The following is a 19,981-nucleotide window of genomic DNA, read 5'->3' as shown; positions in this document are numbered from 1 at the left end:
CAAACCACTGGGGCTTCCCCCACCCCTTTTGTATCCAGCGGTATTGTCTAAACTAGATATCAAAATAACCTCGAGGACTTGTTAAAACAAAAAATGCTGAACCCTACTCTCAAAGTTTCTGATTCAGTAGGTCTGATATTAGACCTGAGAATTTGCATTTCTACCAAGTTGTCAGGTGATACTGATGCTACTGGTCCAGAGATCATACTTTAAGAATCACCAGTCTACAGTATTTACCAATACCATATACCAACTGTATTACTAGCTTTATAACATATATACCCTACCTTTGTTGCCTCTGTAGCTAAACAGTAATTTCTGAAGGGTAGGGACTAGTATAGTATCTTGTACATGTAGCCATTCATTAAATATTGTAATGATCCTTTAAAAATACCGTTATGAATTGATGTCCCAAAAGGCTTAGTCTATTAATAGGTAAAGGCTGAGAATTACTATGGAAAATTAAAAACATTCACCATTCTAAAAAAGAAAATAAAATGGTTACTAAAATTTTACCTTCGATTTCTATCCAACTGAGTCAAAACTCTCTCTTACTCCACAGAAACACAATTCATGATAGTCTATCTTGGCTATAAAAACTGCCCTTATTACAGAAAACACACCTGGGATGAAAAGAAGAAAAGCCAATCATGCATCTTTTCTAAAAAATCATCCATATTTAGGGTAACTAAAAACTGCACACAGGTGAGCAAAGTGTGAATAGGCAGATGAAAATAGTTTCCGAAAGGTCTAGGATTAACACAAAAATCTTGTAAACAAGGTATATTTTCCTAACATATTCCCCTTTGCTAACATCTGGGAGCACAATTATAAAAGCAAAAAGAGATTTGGGGAGACTATATTCACGTCTAGCCCTGGATAACATACTCTCTACATAAGACCAAGTGGCACTTAGAGGGTTTCTCTACAGTGTTCACAAAAACCATCAACAGTAATAACAACACTAGTGATCCTGTGTAAAGAGACAGGAATATTCTAGCTTCAACTCTCAATCCACTTCTCCATACTAATTCTTGTTGAAAATACTACCTAAATAAATGTGGAGGATAAAACCAGAAAGGAAATAGACTTCATTGTTTTTGAATAGAAAATTGTTTATTTAACTTATCTGCTCTTTTTAACATTTAAAAGAGTCTAAGATTCCAGATTTAGTGACTTTAGAACAGTTTGTCAATATTATTTTTATTTGTCAATAAGGCAAGGTAGACTTGGAGCTGATAAACGATGTTCTGAAAAGGTTCAGAGTAGATGCTCAGTAATACCTATAAGAATTCTGTTTCCTAAAGTTTATCACAAAAAAAGGCAAGAGGTTTTTTTAATAACTAATTTATTTCTGACATCCCAAAGAAATCCAACAGTGCTGTAGAATTTTTCTTTTAAATTAACCTAGCTTGGAGGGAGAAAAACAACATGTACTCATTTTTTTATTTCCACCTGGATTTTCTAGTATTTCTGGAACAGAAAATCTTAAACTCTCTTCTGTTTGGATTTGAAGAAACAAGCTTTCTTATCCTCCTGCAATTCAGCAATAAAGCAAAACAAAATAAATCAAAAAGGTCATTTAGCATGAAATAACATTTCATCAGATGACAACTGTGAAAGCTATTCACTACTTGTTATGTGAAGCTTTATAAACTGAGTCATTTTGCAAATGAGTCTTCAAGCCTCAACATGCAAAGGAGGACAAAAGAGAATGAAATATATTTGTCCCCAGTGGAAAAGAACCCAGTGATTAACTGCTGTGAGGCAGCAAATTCTGCAGGCACTGAAGTACTCTGGGGGAGGATAGATCAGCCTTTAAGAGACCTCACAGATTTTCAGAAGTTCTTAATACATAGGAAGTTTGGCTTAAAGGAGCAATGAAAAGAAGGAAAAAAAGAAATCATTAAGCACAGCTTCCTACTCTCCTACATTAACTATTAAACTTCCACCCCAAAATAATGCTTCACCTCAGAATGTACCTAAGCCTGAACTGCCCCATTCCACAAATCCTTACAACCAACATTTCAGCAGGGAAAGAAGTCTTCCTTGGAGTACCATACATGTACATATCCACCTACCCACTCCCCTTTGCCAGGACATTTGTAATTCTGCAAAATACCCATCCCCAAACCCTCTTTGAGAATGTTTTTTTTTTTTTCCCACAAAAATCAACACTCTCTCTAATCAATCCGATAACCCCTTTGCTATCTCTTTACTAAAACATTTTGTCAAGTACTGAATTTATGGGCAAAACTCTGCAGACTATTTGTTGAGCTTATTGCTTCTATAATTTTGTAGGCTTTTTGATATACTAGGGCATATTTACTCAACAAATCTACATTATAGGCTTATATGTGCCTATTAAGAAAACATTTGATCAGTCCTCAAAAAGAAACATCAGTGTATCTTCTTGTGCCAATTAGCATGTAAGCACGTCAAGAATGAGGGAATGGCACAAACCATGAATAGCTGAACAGGAACAGAGAGAAAAGGGTGAACAGCCATGAATTTCACAATAGCAGAAAAAGGGGTGGAGGGATGAGTACCAGAGGCCACACAATAAAGAAAATCAGTCCACTTATCTTGGGAACACACTGGGTCTCATGCTAAAAGTTGAAGAAACTGGGTGACTTAGAACTATGCTTCCTATTAGAGGAAAACAAACAAACAAAAAAACCACACACAAAAAAAATCATAGAAGTCTTCTCTGGTGACGCAGTGGTTAAGAACCCGCCTGCCAATGCAGGGGACACGGGTTCGAGCCCTGGTCTGGGAAGATCCCACACGCCGCGGAGCAACTAAGGCCGTGCACCACAACTACTGAGACTGTGCTCTAGAGCCTGCGAGCCACAACTACTGAAGCCCGCGCACCTAGAGCCCATGCTCTGCAACAAGAGAAGCCACCGCAATGAGAAGCCCGCGCACCACAACAAAGAGTAGCCCTCGCTCGCTGCAACTAGAGAAAGCCCACGCGCAGCAACGAAGACCCAACACAGCCAAAAATAAATTAATTAATTAAAAAAAAATCATAAGCATGCTTCCTGTACTGAAAGTCTCTTAGCATGCCTCTTCCTCCTTGACCTCAAGGCAACGTCCATAACATTAACTAGCCCTTTCTTCTTGAAACTCTCCTGCCAGAAGAGTTACTGCAATTCTCTTTCTCCTCTGAAAGCTTACTATTCCCCTCTCACACTTCCTCCTCTTTTCCCTTAAATGAAGTCAGTCCGTCCCTGGATTGCTTCTTTTTATACCTGCTAACCATTTCTTCCTACTCTTTTCCCATTGCTGTATTCTAAGTTCCAATTCAATCACTTTGATTAAAAAAGACAGCCCTGGGCTTCCCTGGTGGCGTGGTGGTTGAGAGTCCGCCTGCCGATGCAGGGGACACAGGTTCCTGCCCTGGTCCGGGAAGATCCCCACATGCTGCAGAGCGGCTGGGCCCGTGAGCCATGGTCGCTGAGCCTGCGCGTCCGGAGCCTGTGCTCCGCAACGGCAGAGGCTACAACAGTGAGAGGCCCGCGTACCGCAAAAAAAAAAAAAAAAAAAAAACACAGCCCTACTAAAGGCCTCCTAATCATAAAATTAGTTGCTCAATCTCTCAAGACAGACCTCCTTTCTGAAATGCTCTTTCCTTGCCTTCCGTGTTGCTTTGCATCGGCTCCCCCACCTTCCTCTCTGACCCTCTTCGCTTCTCTGTCCTCCATCCCCTCTTCCCCCTCTTCCTCCCTTTCCCTTCAAGGCAGCCAACACTGCCCAAGGTACAGTTTTCACCTTTCCGCCCTTCAGGCATCCTCTGAAGTCATCCACTCCATTCACTTTCATGTACACGCAAACAGCTTCTAAACCTTGTTGATCTCTCACGGGCAAACCCTGATGATCATTTCCCTCTGAATGCCCATTAACAGCTCCTCTCAACAACTTACCTTTCGTACAAACCATCATTCCATATTAGTGCAACTTTTCAGGAGAGTTGAAAGTTAAAATTGATTTCTCCCTCCCTTCACCTCTAAGAAATCTCTTCCATTTTTGCATTCACCTGTTACTTTCAATTGCTGCTATCATATTCCCAGTTCGTTCATTCCTATAGTTCATTCATTCCTAGCATCACTTATTCTACCCAATCTAGTCTATCTTCTGTACAATCTATCCTGCACACCATATTAGTTTAAGATTTTATACTTCATAAATCTACTCACTACAACACTTTTAATGTTTTCTTTTCTCATGTTAGTGAAAACTGCTGTTGCACGTGTATCTTTGACTCAGTTAAAGTAAGGAAAAGGGGGTCTGCTTACTTCTCACCATAAAAAAATCCAAAACTGAAGAGTTCTGGACTTTAATTCAGACACCAGGGGGAAAAAAAGTACAAGTTGGACTTACAAGGGAAAGTTAGAGTGGGGAGAGCCAAGATAAGTGCAATGAGACTTTTGTAACAGGAATTTTCCCTCATTTATCTCAAGTAGTAGTTTTCAACCATTTTTCAATTATGAAACATGCGATGGTCATTAACATACAAAGCATTCCCATGTCTCTACTCATTTAGCAACAAACTGAAAAAACTTAAATGGATTAGGAAAGCTCTGCAATAATTTACAATCACTACCACACTGGTGCTGGTACTGTTATTTCCATTCCAATGACTGACTTCTATGAATTATATTCCTATCGGGTGAATACAGGAATGGACAGGAATGATATTCAAATTCTTTTTAAAACACCTATTCAGCACAGACACTGGCAAAACAGACAGCAGCTGTTGTGAAAACCAATATGGTCAACATCCTGTAAACTGACAAGCACAAGATATCCACAGCTACAAGTTTTGGCAACTCCCAGAAGGCTAGCTGCCATCATTTCTCTCTCTTCCCCCAACAAAAGTACACAAAGAAGCAACAGCATGAAGCATACACTAAGACACACTCTCTGACTTGAATCTGCTCTGTTTAATTAAAAAAGTAGATCATTCACAAACTTCATTACTTTATCATACTATAGCATTTGTAACAATGTCGTTGTGACATTGACATACCACATAACATCAACACTGAGAATGTTAATCTTTCACAAAATCTTTTGCATGACATTCATATCCCTGTGTAATACAGTCTAACTTACTTAATCAAAATATATCTTAGTTATTCTTTCTACTACAGTAAATAGAACTATTTTACTATTCCCCAAAACCACACCTAGTCCCATTCCTCTGCTCATGCCATGTGGCATATCTTTCACCTTCTCCTGTTCATCTAATTTCTGTGGAAAATTCAAGACCTTCTTCAATTCTTACCTTCAAAAATACTTCACTGATCAACAATAAACTCAGTAGCTCATAATTCGTCTGTGTCACTATACCTTCCTATATTTCTTAGCCTTTTCATGTGCACAAAGAATACATATTGTACTTCCTCTCATGTCCAGAAATACTGAAACGATGCCTTACACACAACGGGCATTAAAACAATTTTTGATTCATAGCAACATCACTCTCACACCTCTGGGACACACAATATAACAAAGAATAAATTACCTGTTTCAATTAAATGCAAACAAAGCACTTCTAATGGATACTGTACAGTAGGATAGATGTTTATCATTCCTTCACAAGCCTTCTTCAACCTAGCAGTCTCATGAGGAAACTTGAAAATATAAAAGTAAAATAAAGTGAGTAGCAGAAAAATATACTTGTGAGCACTTTCCTAATTAGAATAGAAAGTCACGTTAGAGATTTTAAAAATCAACTTACTTTGGATAAACATTGAATGAAATGTCTATAAAGCACCTGGTGATCTTCACTAGGAATCTTATCTGATAAGTCCAGTGCATTCTCAAAAGCAGTCAATAGCTGAAACAAAGACACAAAAAGCTATTATCTGTAGCACACTTAAATGACAAATACAATAAATAGTTGAACACAAAAGAGTTACTTATACAAACCATACCCTTAACTAGTAACTGCAAATGTGTTTTATTGTCTGGCCCTACAATTTCAATGAAGAACAAAATGTATAATTAAGTTTGGAATACATCTAACTCCAATTGGCCAGCAGACTGCACTGAACTAATAAGGGATAACTATAAATTAGCGACATTAATTTAACAAAACATTCTTGTAAGTGCTTGCTGCTCCCTACTAACTAGTTGAGAGGTACAGTCTCATATGTTAGTGTAGCTGTTACTGCTCAGATCACTTTTAAAACACCTCTTCTGAAATCACCAGCACAGTCTTTGGAACATCTTCAGGATAGCAAATCTTCAATCTCAAAAAAAAAATTTTTATTAAGTTATACTTTTGGTAAAAAACCAGAGATATGACTGAACTATCATGAAATCATTCTTCTTACATAGTATTATTAACTGACTTTGAAGAAAATTCCAAAAGAAGCCTCCTAAATATTTCCTCAGCAAGGACAGCAATACCAGAATCCAAGGCAAGCACTTTAAAAAATACCATTCATGGGACTTGCCTGGTGGCACAGAGGTTAAGAATCCGCCTGCCAATGCAGGGGACACGGGGAGTTCGAGCCCTGGTCCAGGAAGATCCCACATGCCACGGAGCAACTAAGTCCGTGCGCCACAACTACTGAGCCTGCGCTCTAGAGCCTGTAAGCCACAACTACTGAGCCTGCACTCTAGAGCCCGCGAGCCACAACTACTGAAGCCCACATGCCTAGAGCCCGTGCTCTGTAACAAGAGAAGCCACCGCAATGAGAAGCCCATGCACCGCAACAAAGAGTAGCCCCCACTCACCGCAACTAGAGAAAGCCCGCACACAGCAACGAAGACCCAATGCAGCCAAAAATAAATATTTTTAAAAAATATATAATAAAAATAAAGAATACCATTCATTTGGTTATGTACGTTCTACATTTTTCAAAATGAATTTCCATGACTTTATAATAAAAATTCATAATACAGTTCACCACCTCAAATTTTCATTTTAAGGTATGGTAAAAGTCTGTATAAATAAGTAAAATTTTACTGTGCTAATAAAGTTTAATGATCTTGCAAATAAAGAAAAAAAAAGAAGAAGCCTAACAAACAGTCTAGCATAACACGTTTAAAAAAAATAGTAATGAAATTAATCCACGTGGTAAATATGTGATACATTTTTTTCTGAACAGATTTAAATAAGGCAGAGTATCACTAGCATTCAAGGTGAAAATAACCCTCCCCCCAAAAAAATCCTTTTATCCTATTTAACAATGAGAAATCAATTCTTAAAATGATAAGTATAATTAGTTCTCTTTCATGGAGGAGTATAGTGTAGATAATTCAAAATATTTTTACTTATTTTGACATGTGTTTGATATCCTGGTAACTGATACTATTTTAAGGAAATAAGTCATAATATGAAGACATGGTTTAAAAGAAGTTAATAAATCACCTAATTTTGTCAACGTTCAATTTTTTTCCACAACTGAATCTATACACAGATAAACCAATACAAAAACAAATGCAAATCTTATTCTCATGTTTTTATTCCTACCACTTAGGACATGCCTGGCATATAGTAATAGGTTCTCCATAAATATTTTCTAATTAAAGGAACAAATTAATGAGTGAACAAATGAACGAACGTACAAAGAAATGAGCTTCGAATCCTATAGGGAGTCTATAATTGTTCACATTTAAAAATTCTATTAAATTTAGCAAGTGTACATTGAGTGTTTATTTACTATAATATGAAATTAAGTTTACTTTTAAACTTACAAATATAAAAAATAGAATGATGAAAATATTTTCCAATTATGGTTCAAAACCAATAGGTTTTTTTAAGTCTTTTAAAAAGTCTTTTCAATTACTTGAAAATGTGTACATTAAAAAAGAATATTTCAGGCTTTCCTGGTGGTGCAGTGGTTGGGAGTCCGCCTGCCGGTGCAGGGGATGCGGGTTCGTGCCCTGGTCCGGGAGGATCCCGCATGCCACGGGGCGGGTGGGCCCGTGGGCCATGGACGCTGGGCCTGCGCGTCCGCAGCCTGTGCTCCGCAATGGGAGAGGCCGTGACAGTGAGAGGCCCGCGTACCACAAAAAAAAAAAAAAAGAAATATTTCTAGGTATAAGTACTCTAAATACTAAATATAAATACTCTAAATAAAATACTCTACAACCAACAAGGGATTAAGCTCCAAAATATACAAACAGCTCATACAGCTCGATATCAAAAAAACAAACAACCCAATCCAAAAATGGGCAGAAGCCCTAAATAGAAATTTCTCCAAAGAAGACATACAGATGGCCAAAAACCACATGAAAAGATGCTAAACACCACTAATTATTAGAGAAATGCAAATCAAAACTACAATGAGGTATCGCCTCACACGGATCATAATGGCCATCATCAAAAAATCTACAAACAATAAATGCTGGAGAGGGTGTGGAGAAAAGGGAACCCTCTTGCACTGTTGGTGGGAATGTAAATTGGTGCAGCCACTATGGAGAATAGTATGGAGGTTCCTTAAAAACTAAAAATAAAACTACCATATCACCCAGTAATCCCACTCCTGGGCATATACTCAGAGAAAACCACAACTCGAAAAGATACATGTACCCCAATGTTCATTGCAGCACTATTTACAATAGCCAAGACATGGAAGCAACCTAAATGTCCATCAACAGAGGAATGGATAAAGAAGATGTAGTGTATATATATATATATATATATATATATATACAATGGAACATTACTCAGCCATAAAAAAAGAATGAAACAATGCCATTTGCAGCAACATGGATGGACCCAGAGACCGTCAAACTGAGTGAAGTAAGTCAGACAGAGAAAGACAAATATCATATGATATCATTTACATGTGGAATTTTAAAAAATGGTACAAATGAACTTGTTTACAAAACAGAAATAGAGTCACAGATGTAGGTCACAAATTTATGGTTGCCAGGGGGGAAAGGGCAGGGGAGAGATACATCGGGAGATTGGGATTGACATATACACACTACTATATATAAAACAGATAACTAATAAGGACCTACTGTATAGCACAGGGAACTCTATTCAATACTCTGTAATGAACTATATGGGAAAAGAATCTAAAAAAGAGTGGCTATATATATATAATATGTATAACTGACTCACTTTGCTGTACACCTGAAATTAACACAACATTGTAAATCAACTATGCTCCAATAGAAAGTTAAATAAATAAATAAATAAAATACTCTAGTTGAACTGTTAAATCTGAAAGTAATTTAGTACTCTTAGTTCATAAATATAAAGAAACACACCTTTAAGTTACAACTTTTTAGAAATTATAGCAGTTTTGCAAAAGCCAATTTCATAGTATCTTTTTTTACAGTGATTAAGTAACTGATTTATTGTGAATTCTTATGAATACAAGGAAGTAAAATTCTGATACCCTGAATATTATTTCCACTCTGTCCAGACTTAGTATGAAACTGTAGGCCTGTAGTTCTGATTTTATCAGGAAGAGCTTCTATGAATTTAAAACTGAACATTTATAAAATATCTAGTCTGACATACAGTATTTTTCTATATCATACTGTTATGCTTCCATTTTCTAAATTCAACTAAATGATCAACTTTCATGACACAAATTGTGGGGAATAAACGGCTAGTACCAATTGTTGGGTCTCATTATTCTGATCCTCAGTACTCTCAGCCAGCAACTGGGTCAATTTCTTCCATAGCTGATGAAGTTCTTGGTTTTCGGCACCTCCTTCCTGCCGTGTCTTTATCAATTTGTGCCATGTTCGGGCCACCTATCAGGGAGATTTAAAATGGTTACTTTATCTAAAATACTAAAATGCTATTAAAAAATTTTAAATCTATAAGTAAAAATATTTTTATCTGCTAAAACACAAAAATAGCAAAAGCACAGAACTCCATCTATTACGAATTCCATAAAAAATAAGATGATTGGGCACGTCCACATAGTGCTTATATTACAAGTATGACTGAGATATCAGAGTACATACAGGGATAATGACTACATGCCCCAATCTTCATAACCTACAGCATCAGGAGTCGCACACCACAAACAGGACAATAAATTCTACAGATGATATTTTTACTTATTTTATTTATCCCTGCCCAGTTTCAAAAAAGTCTGGAAATAATGACACCTGAAATTTGAATTCCAAGTTACAGTTTTCAAAGCACTGTGATTTGTTTTGATACCACACTACAATTAATTTTCTAAATTTTTCCTTAAGCTAAAGGAAAGCTTTCTTTTAATAATGGTTTTATTAAAAGAAATCTACTACCCCAGCAAATCATTAACCAACCTCTACGTGTTTCTTTTCTTGGTAATACAGATCCACAAGTTTCTTACAGACATCACACCACTTCTGTTTGTCAACACTTAGAATAGAAGAAAAGGATTTTGAATCTGATTAATGAAAACAACTGAGGACTTAAGACACAAAAATTAAAATATCCCCAAAATAATGTTAGGCACTATTTTAAATTAGAACATATCCTCTATCACATTACAGTAAAATTTTATAAAATGAGCATCTCATAAAAAAGAAAAGGTTTAAGAAATATTATCTTCTATTATATTGACTAAAAATAATATCAAAGTTCTCAAATAAGTCAATCCCCTTACGATTAGTGTTTCAATCACAATCAAGAGATTCTGTAACAACAGTTTGAAAGAAAAATGATTCACAATTCCCAGTAAATGTCTGGAGTACTTCCATATAATTTTGAATCAGTTTTATTCTAATTCAAGCCATTAAAGAAACTAGCCTTTCCTCACATATTGATTACCTTTCATAAAGATCCAGGAGCTTTTGGTAAACACCAGGTAAGTCATCCTTAGCATTTATGTGATTACATTTCTCATACAAGCTTGCTAACCCCTAAAAGAGGAAACAATAGAGATTATTCTTCCAAAGATATCTAGTGTGCTCATGTTTATTTTGCTAAATAAACTGACAATCTATGAAGATTATTTATGATAGAGATTATTATAATTTACAGATGAAATAAAATGTCTGGGATGTGCCTCCAAATAATTGGGGGTAGGAGGTAGTAGGTGAAAAAATACTGGCCATGAGTGAGTTTTTACTGAAGCTGGATGGTGGGCATAGAGGCGTTCATTTTACCATTCTCTTCACTTTTGAAAATATACTTGAAGTGTTCCACAATAAAAAAAAATACCTTTTAATAATTATTATGCAATCTTAACACCTAAGACGTTACCATGTGACACGACTTTCACATGGTCAAACAAGAAAAATCCAAGTAGTCTTTGGAAATTGTCATTTTTGCTTCAAATAAAGATCAGATATCCTAAACCAAGCAGTACATAATAAAAGCTGGCATTAGGGAGATGTTACTAGATAACCCTACTCATGTTGCTGTTCATGTAAACCTGAGACAAACAGGTTCATGTTCTCCAGAGCCTACTACCCCTATTAATCATAGTTTCCAAGATGTGATTGAGATATGAAACAGTTATTAAATATGAAAAAGCTGGAGAAGCCAAGTAAAAACCACGAAGACCATTAAATGAGAAGAAGGAATTTAACTAGTACTCAGAGACATAGAATTTCAAATTTTTTATATTATTTCATTTTTAAAAACATATTTTAAAAACATAATATACATTTCTTTTCTCTCAGGTAAGCATAAAGAATATTCTTCATAAGTCTCTAATATGCACATATAATTAAGTTGGAGGTTTATATAATCATGTTTCAATTTCTGTCCTAACATTTGGAAATAATCCATTGGATTGGAGATTAAATAGTGGTAAACAGCATTCTTGGCACCATTTTTTTTTTCAACTAATTTTCAGGTTTAGAAGATCAATAAATTTAATTTTTTTTCTTATTCTGAGTAAATGGAGGTTTAAATGCTAAATTGTAAAGCTGTTAGCTGTATTTTGAAAAATGGGAAAAAGTTCTTTCCTATAACATAGTAAATAAAAATGTCTACGTACCTGCCAAGCTAGTAATTGGTCTGGCTCTAGCTCAGCAGCTTTCTTATAGGCACCCTGGGCCTGATCAGGTTGTTCTAGCTCAGCTGCAGCAACACCAATAAAAACCCAGGCATTATAGTTATTTTTCTCTTGTTTTAACACTGTCTGATTAAAAAATTAAAAGAGAAGGTAATTAAATTTTGGAAGCTCATGGACAAACAATAATCAAAAGACAGTCTACCTAGGAGTCAGGAAATCTGGATCTACCACAAATGGACAATCTTAAGAATATCACTTAACCCCTGTGGTCTTCAGTTTCCTCAGGGAGAGGGAGTTGGACTGGATCAGTGACTGTAAGGGGTATGAAATATGAGGTATATTTTTAAAAAGCTGCCCAAGTACTCCTGATGCCTCTACCAAATGCCTCCCTCTGTCCCTTGAGAATACTGAGTATAAAAAGAACAATAAGATCATTCTTACCACCCAACCATCCCGCCTGCCTCCATGCCACACTGCTGCTAGTCCCTCACAAAACTATTTTCCATATCATTTCACCTTATCCAATTCCCATATTTTCCTTCACTATAACATCTCTCCATATTTAACAGATTTTTTCATTGAAATTATACGCTAAGAAAGGTTGACTCCAGTGTGACTGTACCAAATATGTTCAAAATAAATAGTGGCGGGACTTCCCTGGTGGCACAGTGGTTAAGAATCCGCCTGCCAATGCAGAGGACACGGTTTCGAGCCCTGGTCCAGGAAGATCCCACATGCTGCGGAGCAGCTAAGCCCATGAGCCACAACTACTGAGTCCACGTGCCACAACTACTGAAGCTTGTGCGCCTGGAGCCCGTGCTCTGCAACAAGAGAAGCCACCGCAATGAGAAGCCTGAGCACCGCAACGAAGAGTAGCCCCCACTCGCCGCAACTAGAGAAAGCCTGCACGCAGCAACAAAGACCCAAAGCAGCCAAAAATAAATAAGTAAATAAATAAATAGTGGCAATGAATGTTTAAACAACACCTATCAACTAGAATAAAAATTATATGCAGAGCTGCTTTCAGAAGTAACAACTACTTGCTAAGGTAAAATAGTTTGAAACAGAAAGCAAAGATGTTCTAGTGAAAGAAAAAACTAGTAGCTAAAATGAAATTAGCTCTTAAGGTTTTACATATTCTAGAGAAAATAAGAACACTTCCAGGAGTTGAAGCAGTCAGACTATTAGGCTTTTGTGCATCCACATAGCAGTCCTAGCAATCTGTCACCAATATGCAGCACAAGCTCCATTCTATCCCATAACACTACCTCCCAAAAAAACCAGCAACAATGAGGTAACCACCAAAGTTAAGCTCCAAATGCTGGGGCCTTATTAACATTTGTGTCCCCAACACCAAGAGCAATGACTGGCACATAACTGCTGAGCAAACGATAAATGCCATAGTCAACCCACAATCAGTAAGGACTGGCTATCTGCCTGACGACCAGGTTTTCAGAATCTGAAACAGACTTTTAAGGAATATAACAATGTAGTGAAAGCAAGCATGGAGTGCTGAAACAATGTGAAGAAAAGAGTATCTGACTCCAAACTCCATCCACACAAGTCAGAGGAGGCTCCCTGAAGGGATGATTATACTGGGTTAGAGAGGCACACAGGCAGACAAGGTGATACATCAGGCAAAACCCAGCCAATACACTAATCTCTTCACGAAAAATCTCCTTTAGTCTCAATCAACACTCTGGTTACTACACATAAGTAATCATACATTTGCCACTGACTAGCTCCCCATCTTTGCTTTCCATTTGAGTCTCTATGGCATAAATTATAGGAATTCATGTCTGAATCAGAAAGAAGAGTGCTATGGCGCTGCTGTATATAATAAAAGAAGCAGATTCAGATGTGCATTAGTTAGATCAGCCTACTGCTGAAGGAAACAGTCCCTCCCCTCCCACACCTCCTTCTTCTCTCCCCGTTTAAACAGACTGCCCACCTTCTTCCGTATCAGGATTAGTCCTGTCGTGGTCTCCATCCCTGCTGGGCTCAGTCACCACTAGAAACCTAACCTCACAAGGGCATCCTTCACCCCTTAAGGCTCTCATCCTATACTGTTATGTATTTATTTCCCCCAATCTTACCCAATTCTCTCCCTCCCACTGTCTAAACTCTTTATTGTAACCTCTGGAACTCCCAATCTAGACAGCCAAGGGCCCTCTCTATTTTCAATCTTTCTTTTAACTGTACCAAGTTCTGCCTCAACAAAACTCGGCTATTCCCCTACAGATCTTACTTGCTGCAGCTGATTTCTTTTCTCGAACATCCCACATCCCACCAACCAGCAGGTGAGGAAAGGGTTCTCCTTGCTCACACTGATACCTACATTCTTCCTCTACTCCTCCCTCCTTCAAAATCCCCAGTACTTTTTTTTTTTTGCGGTACGCGGGCCTCTCACTGTTGTGGCCTCTCCCATGGCGGAGCACAGGCTCCAGACGCGCAGGCTCAGCGGCCATGGCTCACAGGCCCAGCCGCTACGCGGCATGTGGGATCTTCCCGGACCGGGGCACGAACCTGTGTCCCCTGCATTGGCAGGAGGACTCTCAACCACTGCGCCACCAGGGAAGCCCAAAAAAACCCCAGTACTTTTGAAGGTCAAGCCATCTGGCTATACTACAAAAAATATCCTTCTTGTTGCTACCATCTACCAGGCTCCTAGGAACTCCCCTTTCCTTCAGTGAAAATACTGTATTCTTCCTCTCCACTTCAATTCCTTTAATCATTCTAACATTCATGCACACGACCCAATGAATGCCATGGCCTCCCAGTTACTTAGCCTCAGCATTACTCAGCCATCCAAAACCTGGGTTTCCAGTATGCACCTCTCCTATCCTCCCAGTTCAATCACTGTAATGGTAACAATTCTTTAACCTCTGTTATGTCCAATTTTTTTTTACCTCACCCCCTTTGCATTGTCACCCCACTGCTCAATTCTTACCTCTCCTTTCCCATCTTTGACTCCATGACCAATCACTATTATCACTCCCTTGCAAACTCCCTGGCCTCTCTTTCCCCTCAACTTTCTTACTACCCACAGTTGAATTCCATCATGCCCATCGCCAAGCCTGAGAAGTTTAACACAAAGGAAGAAACTACACAGCTGAGTTTACCAATTTCACTTTAATGACATGAAATCTCAGATGGATACTCATTAGTGCCTCCTAAGCTTTCTAATCCTTACTAGTAAGTTTCTTTCCTCACTATAAATGACAACTATTTCATACCTTCTTTTGTCTCAAACCTCCTATACAACTCCTCCTCCATCCTCAGGTTACACTTCACTAAGAAAATAGAAGCCATCAGAGGGGAACATTTATCCTCCCATCCCCAAATCTGCAAACCCGACAGCTATGGATCTACATCTATCTTCCCTTCTGTTAAGATGGAAGAAGTATCAAAGGCCCTCCTCTCACGCTCTGGATCCCATCTTCACCCACCTTCCCAGGGACTTCACTCCTAGCACTACTCTGCATCTCTCCTGCACCTTCAAGTTCTCCCTCTGGACTGGAACATTCCCATCAGCATAGAAAGGAACTTTGGAATCTTGATTCTCCCATCCACAAACCAAACAGAATCGAAATGTCCACATACCATTAAAGAACAAAAACTTTAAGATACAATAGTGTTCCGCAGTACAACCCATCAAAAAACACCTAAGAGACATTCAGGTTTTGAGAACTTGGCTTTGGTAAGTTACCAACACAGAGGGAGACGAAATTAAGTGGCAGAAGCGGCTTGTCCTGGCACAGCCACTGGGACGGTCCTACTCAAAAAGCCTGACTACTTTTGTTGTATTTAGACAGTAAGGGATTCGCATGTTACAAATCAGTGATGCTCATAATCGGGTAACATTTTTATTGTGGAAGAAAAAAATACTGGTTACCTTACAATGTTTCAAAGCTTCTTTGTATTCTTTGTTTCTGATTGCATCTCTAGCACTTTTTAGAGCAGTCTTTACTTCCTTGCTGGACATGCTGTCAAAATAAAAAGCCTGAATGAATCTACAGTGAGACCTGCCTACTGCAACAGTTCCAACAAATTTAACAAACTTAACCTCTGAAAAAGGAACATGTAATTCCTTCTACATGGAACATTCTTTCCCCTAAAATAAATATATCTTATGTTTAAAAAACATAAAACCAGATCATCTCTTCAGATTTTTACTCAAATGTCACTTCCTCAATGAAACCTTCCCTTGCCACACTATTTAAAGTGTCGACACTTCCTTCCCCCAACTCCCAACCACTCAATAGTCCCTAATCTCCAGAACACTGCATTTATTTTTCTTCAAAGCACCTGTCACCATCTAATACATCAGTATATATTTTACTTCATTATCTTATTTATTATCTGTTCCCCAACCCCACCAGAACGTTAAGTTCCAGGCAGGCAGGGATTTTTATCTGTTGTTGTTGGGTTGTTGCTGTCTAACTGCTGCATCCTCAGTACCCAGTATCTGACAAACTGTATATATTAATAAACATTTGTTGAATTGAATTGTTATTTGAATTACAACCACTCCCCATGTAGTAGGTTAAAACACAGATGATCTTATGTGCCAGGATGGAAAACACATGCCAAGCTCAATCCAGTTCTACACGAAGCAAGAAGAATCAGTCTAAGTCACAGAGTGAAAACACAAACACAAACAAATTTCAGTAACTATGATGTAAGAGTTTAAGAAAGCATTCTGTTTTAATGTTAGTTTCTATAAAATATAAATCAGGATATTAACTTTCTTCACAGTAAGAACTACTTTAGGATTACAATAATATAGTATTCTTTGTAATATGGTATTCTTTGAAGAGAAATAGATGTAATGTTCACACTTAAATGAAGGCACTTAATATGCAAGAGGACTATATACTAATTTCAGCCATAAAAAGATATTTCAACTCCAACATAAATAGACAGATATTTTAATTGGTAGACAAAGTATTTCTTCACTTAATCTTAAAATATAAGATACACTAATGTAATTTTAAATAAACTAACATATCTTAAGATTTCACAGCTTATTCTGGTTTACCAATAAACCAGTCAAATCCAACTACAACCTGATGTTGAAAAAAGAAACATTTTTTTGCCCACTCCACTGAATTCTAATCTCAAGAAGGCAAAACAAAGCTAGGTAAACATGAGGTCATTACAGACCACTGATGTTCAAGGCAGCAAAATGAACCAAGAAGATGGCTTGCTGACATGGTACACAGACAGTCCTTTATTTCCAAAGAGGCTGAGGCAGAAGTACAAGATCAAAGAAATTTAAGAAGCTATGGAGAGCTTCCCTGGTGGCGCAGTGGTTGAGAGTCCGCCTGCCGATGCAGGGGACACAGGCTCGTGCCCCAGTCCGGGAAGATCCCACATGCCGCGGAGCAGCTGGGCCCGTGAGCCATGGCCGCTGAGCCTGCGTGTCCGGAGCCTGTGCTCCGCAACGGGAGAGGCCACAACAGTGAGAGGCCCGTGCACCGGAAAAGAAGAAAAAAAAAAAAGAAGCTAGGGAATTTTTTTAAAAAACAATCCTTTTGACTTAAGGAATTTTAGATTCAAATAATATAAAAATTAAGATATCATAATATCAATTTATCTACAGCCAAAACAAGATTCCCTAAATAGGCAGAAAAGTGACTTTTTCCGTAGTTACAGTAATTAGGTAATTAAAGCAACATATTTCATATGCTTTTATTTTAGAAATTGCTCTGTTACCTGAAATTATCTTGGCATAAATTTATAGAGGCAAACTTCAGAAGGATTTTTTTTATAGTCTACAAATCTTGTTTGGAGCAGGCAACAAATTTCTATGCTGATTTCACTTTAAATTTCTCACACCAAAGTTATCTTTGGTAGATAAACCTGCAGACTAAAAAGAAGAGAACATCAATGATGATGATAACTAATCTGGACCAACTGAAAGGGATAAAAAGAGGCATCCAAGGGAAAAAAAAAAATCAAGAGGGACTTCCCTGGTTGCACAGTGTAAGAACCCACCTGCCAATGCAGGGGACATGGGTTCAAGCTCTGATCCGGGAAGATCCCACATGTCGCAGAGCAACTAACCCCGTGCACCACAACTACTGAGCCTGCGCTCTAGAGCCCATGAGTCACAACTACTGAAGCCCGCACGCCTAGAGCTGGTGCTCCGCAACAAGAGAAGCCACGGCAATGAGAAGCCCATGCACCACAAGGAAGAATAGCCCCCGCTCACCGCAACCAGAGAAAGCCCACACACAGCAACAAAAGACCCAATGCAGCCAAAAATAAATAAATAAATTTTTTTTAAAGTTATAAGAAAAAAAAAAGAACAAAGGCAGTTTTAAGACAAGACAAACAAAAAAAAAGAATGCAACTTTTCCAGGATAAAGATCACCATCTTTTCTATCACCCAACCTACGAGTAAAAGCACATCTGGACAAAGTAGAACCAACTAGCACTAAAACAACATGCAGTTATGCAGCTCTCAAGCTATATGCTGTATATGACACAAAAGAAACAGAAAGGAAGGCCTCTGCTCTAAAGAATACAATCTCAATCAAGAGAAAGACCTAAGACATATGAGTCATTAAAGAATCAAATGCTAAATTAAGGATAACGAGTGCAGTGCAATAGGAGTTCAGAGAAGAGAAGTGTGGGGTGAAGTAATTAACAGCTACTAGATGGAGAAAGGATTTGAGAATGGAGGGAAGAAGGAAAATTACTCCAGCCAGAGACACTGATTGCACGAGCAAAGTTGGAGAGACAGGAATGAGCATGGCACGTGGAGGAAACAATAAGGAAACCAGGCTGAATGGAACAGAAGGGACTTGCTGAAGAACAGGAAAATTAGGCTGGGTAGGTAAAGTAGAGCACCAGACTACAGAAGACCTTGAAAATGAGACAGAAAAATTTGGATTTAAATGGAGTAGCAAACATGGAGCTGTCAAATGCTTCTAAGTAGGTTACTTCTTCTTTTTTTTTTTTTTTTTTTTTTTTTTTTTTTTTGCGGTACGCGGGCCTCTCACTGTTGTGGCCTCTCCCATTGCGGAGCACAGGTTTCGGACGCTCAGGCTTAGCGGCCATGGCTCACGGGCCCAGCCGCTCTGCCGCATGTGGGATCTTCCTGGACTGGGGCACGAACCCGTGTCCCCTGCATCGGCAGGTGGACTCTCAACCACTGCGCCACTAGGGAAGCCCATAAGTAGGTTACTTTTAAAGACCATATGAGACAAACTCCATTCTTCTCTTGGTAACCAGTTCTAATGTTCAATACCCTTCTACATCTCTATATGTCTCCACATATAATTACACCTACACTTGCTGCAGTGGAATCCTCTATTCTCCTCCTCCTGTTCCTTATTCATCTGATTTGGCATTTAGCATAATAAGCTAGCACTGAGGCCCCCTATCTGCACCTAAAATACATAAATATATACACATAAATATTAGTTTCAGGAGATTATTTTTTTTAAAGACAAAACAATCTGCCGCTTTCTAGCCCTGAAAATTTCTTCCCCTTTTTTGGGAAGTGGTGTGGAGAAGGAAGAGGCTCACCCACTCATGTTCTAGACAAAGCTTTAAGGAACACTAACCATCTACTAGGTACCATCAAACCCATTTCCTTTCACAAAGTGGAAAGCTAATACCCAAAATGAGTCTATGTAACCTCATATTCCTCTCTTTGGGATAATTCCCTCTATTCCAAGCACTTCCAACACTTCAGAGGAAACTCTGGCTCTCTTACAAGTGTCTTTAATATTTTTCCACAGCCCCACACATTTTTCCCTTATACCTCTCCTCCCATTTTTTCTCCTCGATATCAATGACTTTTTTAAATAAGAGTGTTCATGTAGCACATTTTCACTCAATGAAGGTATTTTTTTACTACCAACCTAAAAGGGTTTTTATTCAACAAATCAAGCATAAAGAGCAATAACTATATCTTAAAAAAAAAGAAAGTGAAAACCATGCCAAAAGACAATGATATACCTCAAAACTAACATAGGTAGATGTACTGATATGTCCCACACACTCCAGCTAAAGCTATGGAACCT

General features: G+C 38.1%; 1 protein-coding gene across 7 annotated transcripts in view; it reads right to left on the bottom strand.

Moving 5' to 3' along the window:
* Positions 1–19,981, bottom strand: part of SKIC3 (SKI3 subunit of superkiller complex) — a 158,311-nt gene that overhangs the window by 61,697 nt on the left and 76,633 nt on the right. For all 7 annotated transcript variants that reach the window (XM_082836427.1, XM_082836428.1, XM_082836430.1 and 4 more), the window contains 7 exons: positions 15,838–15,928; positions 11,925–12,068; positions 10,748–10,839; positions 10,261–10,336; positions 9,595–9,735; positions 5,747–5,845; positions 5,531–5,639 (listed from right to left, as the gene is read on the bottom strand). In XM_082836427.1, coding sequence (XP_082692553.1) covers positions 5,531–5,639; positions 5,747–5,845; positions 9,595–9,735; positions 10,261–10,336; positions 10,748–10,839; positions 11,925–12,068; positions 15,838–15,927 — 751 coding nt within the window. In that variant the 5' untranslated portion in view covers position 15,928. The remainder of the gene's footprint in view (positions 1–5,530; positions 5,640–5,746; positions 5,846–9,594; positions 9,736–10,260; positions 10,337–10,747; positions 10,840–11,924; positions 12,069–15,837; positions 15,929–19,981) is intronic.

This window comes from Leucopleurus acutus, assembly GCF_964270905.1.
Source record: "Leucopleurus acutus genome assembly, chromosome: 3".
Lineage (NCBI taxonomy): Eukaryota > Metazoa > Chordata > Mammalia > Artiodactyla > Delphinidae > Leucopleurus > Leucopleurus acutus.
This window is presented reverse-complemented; position numbering and strand designations above follow the sequence as displayed.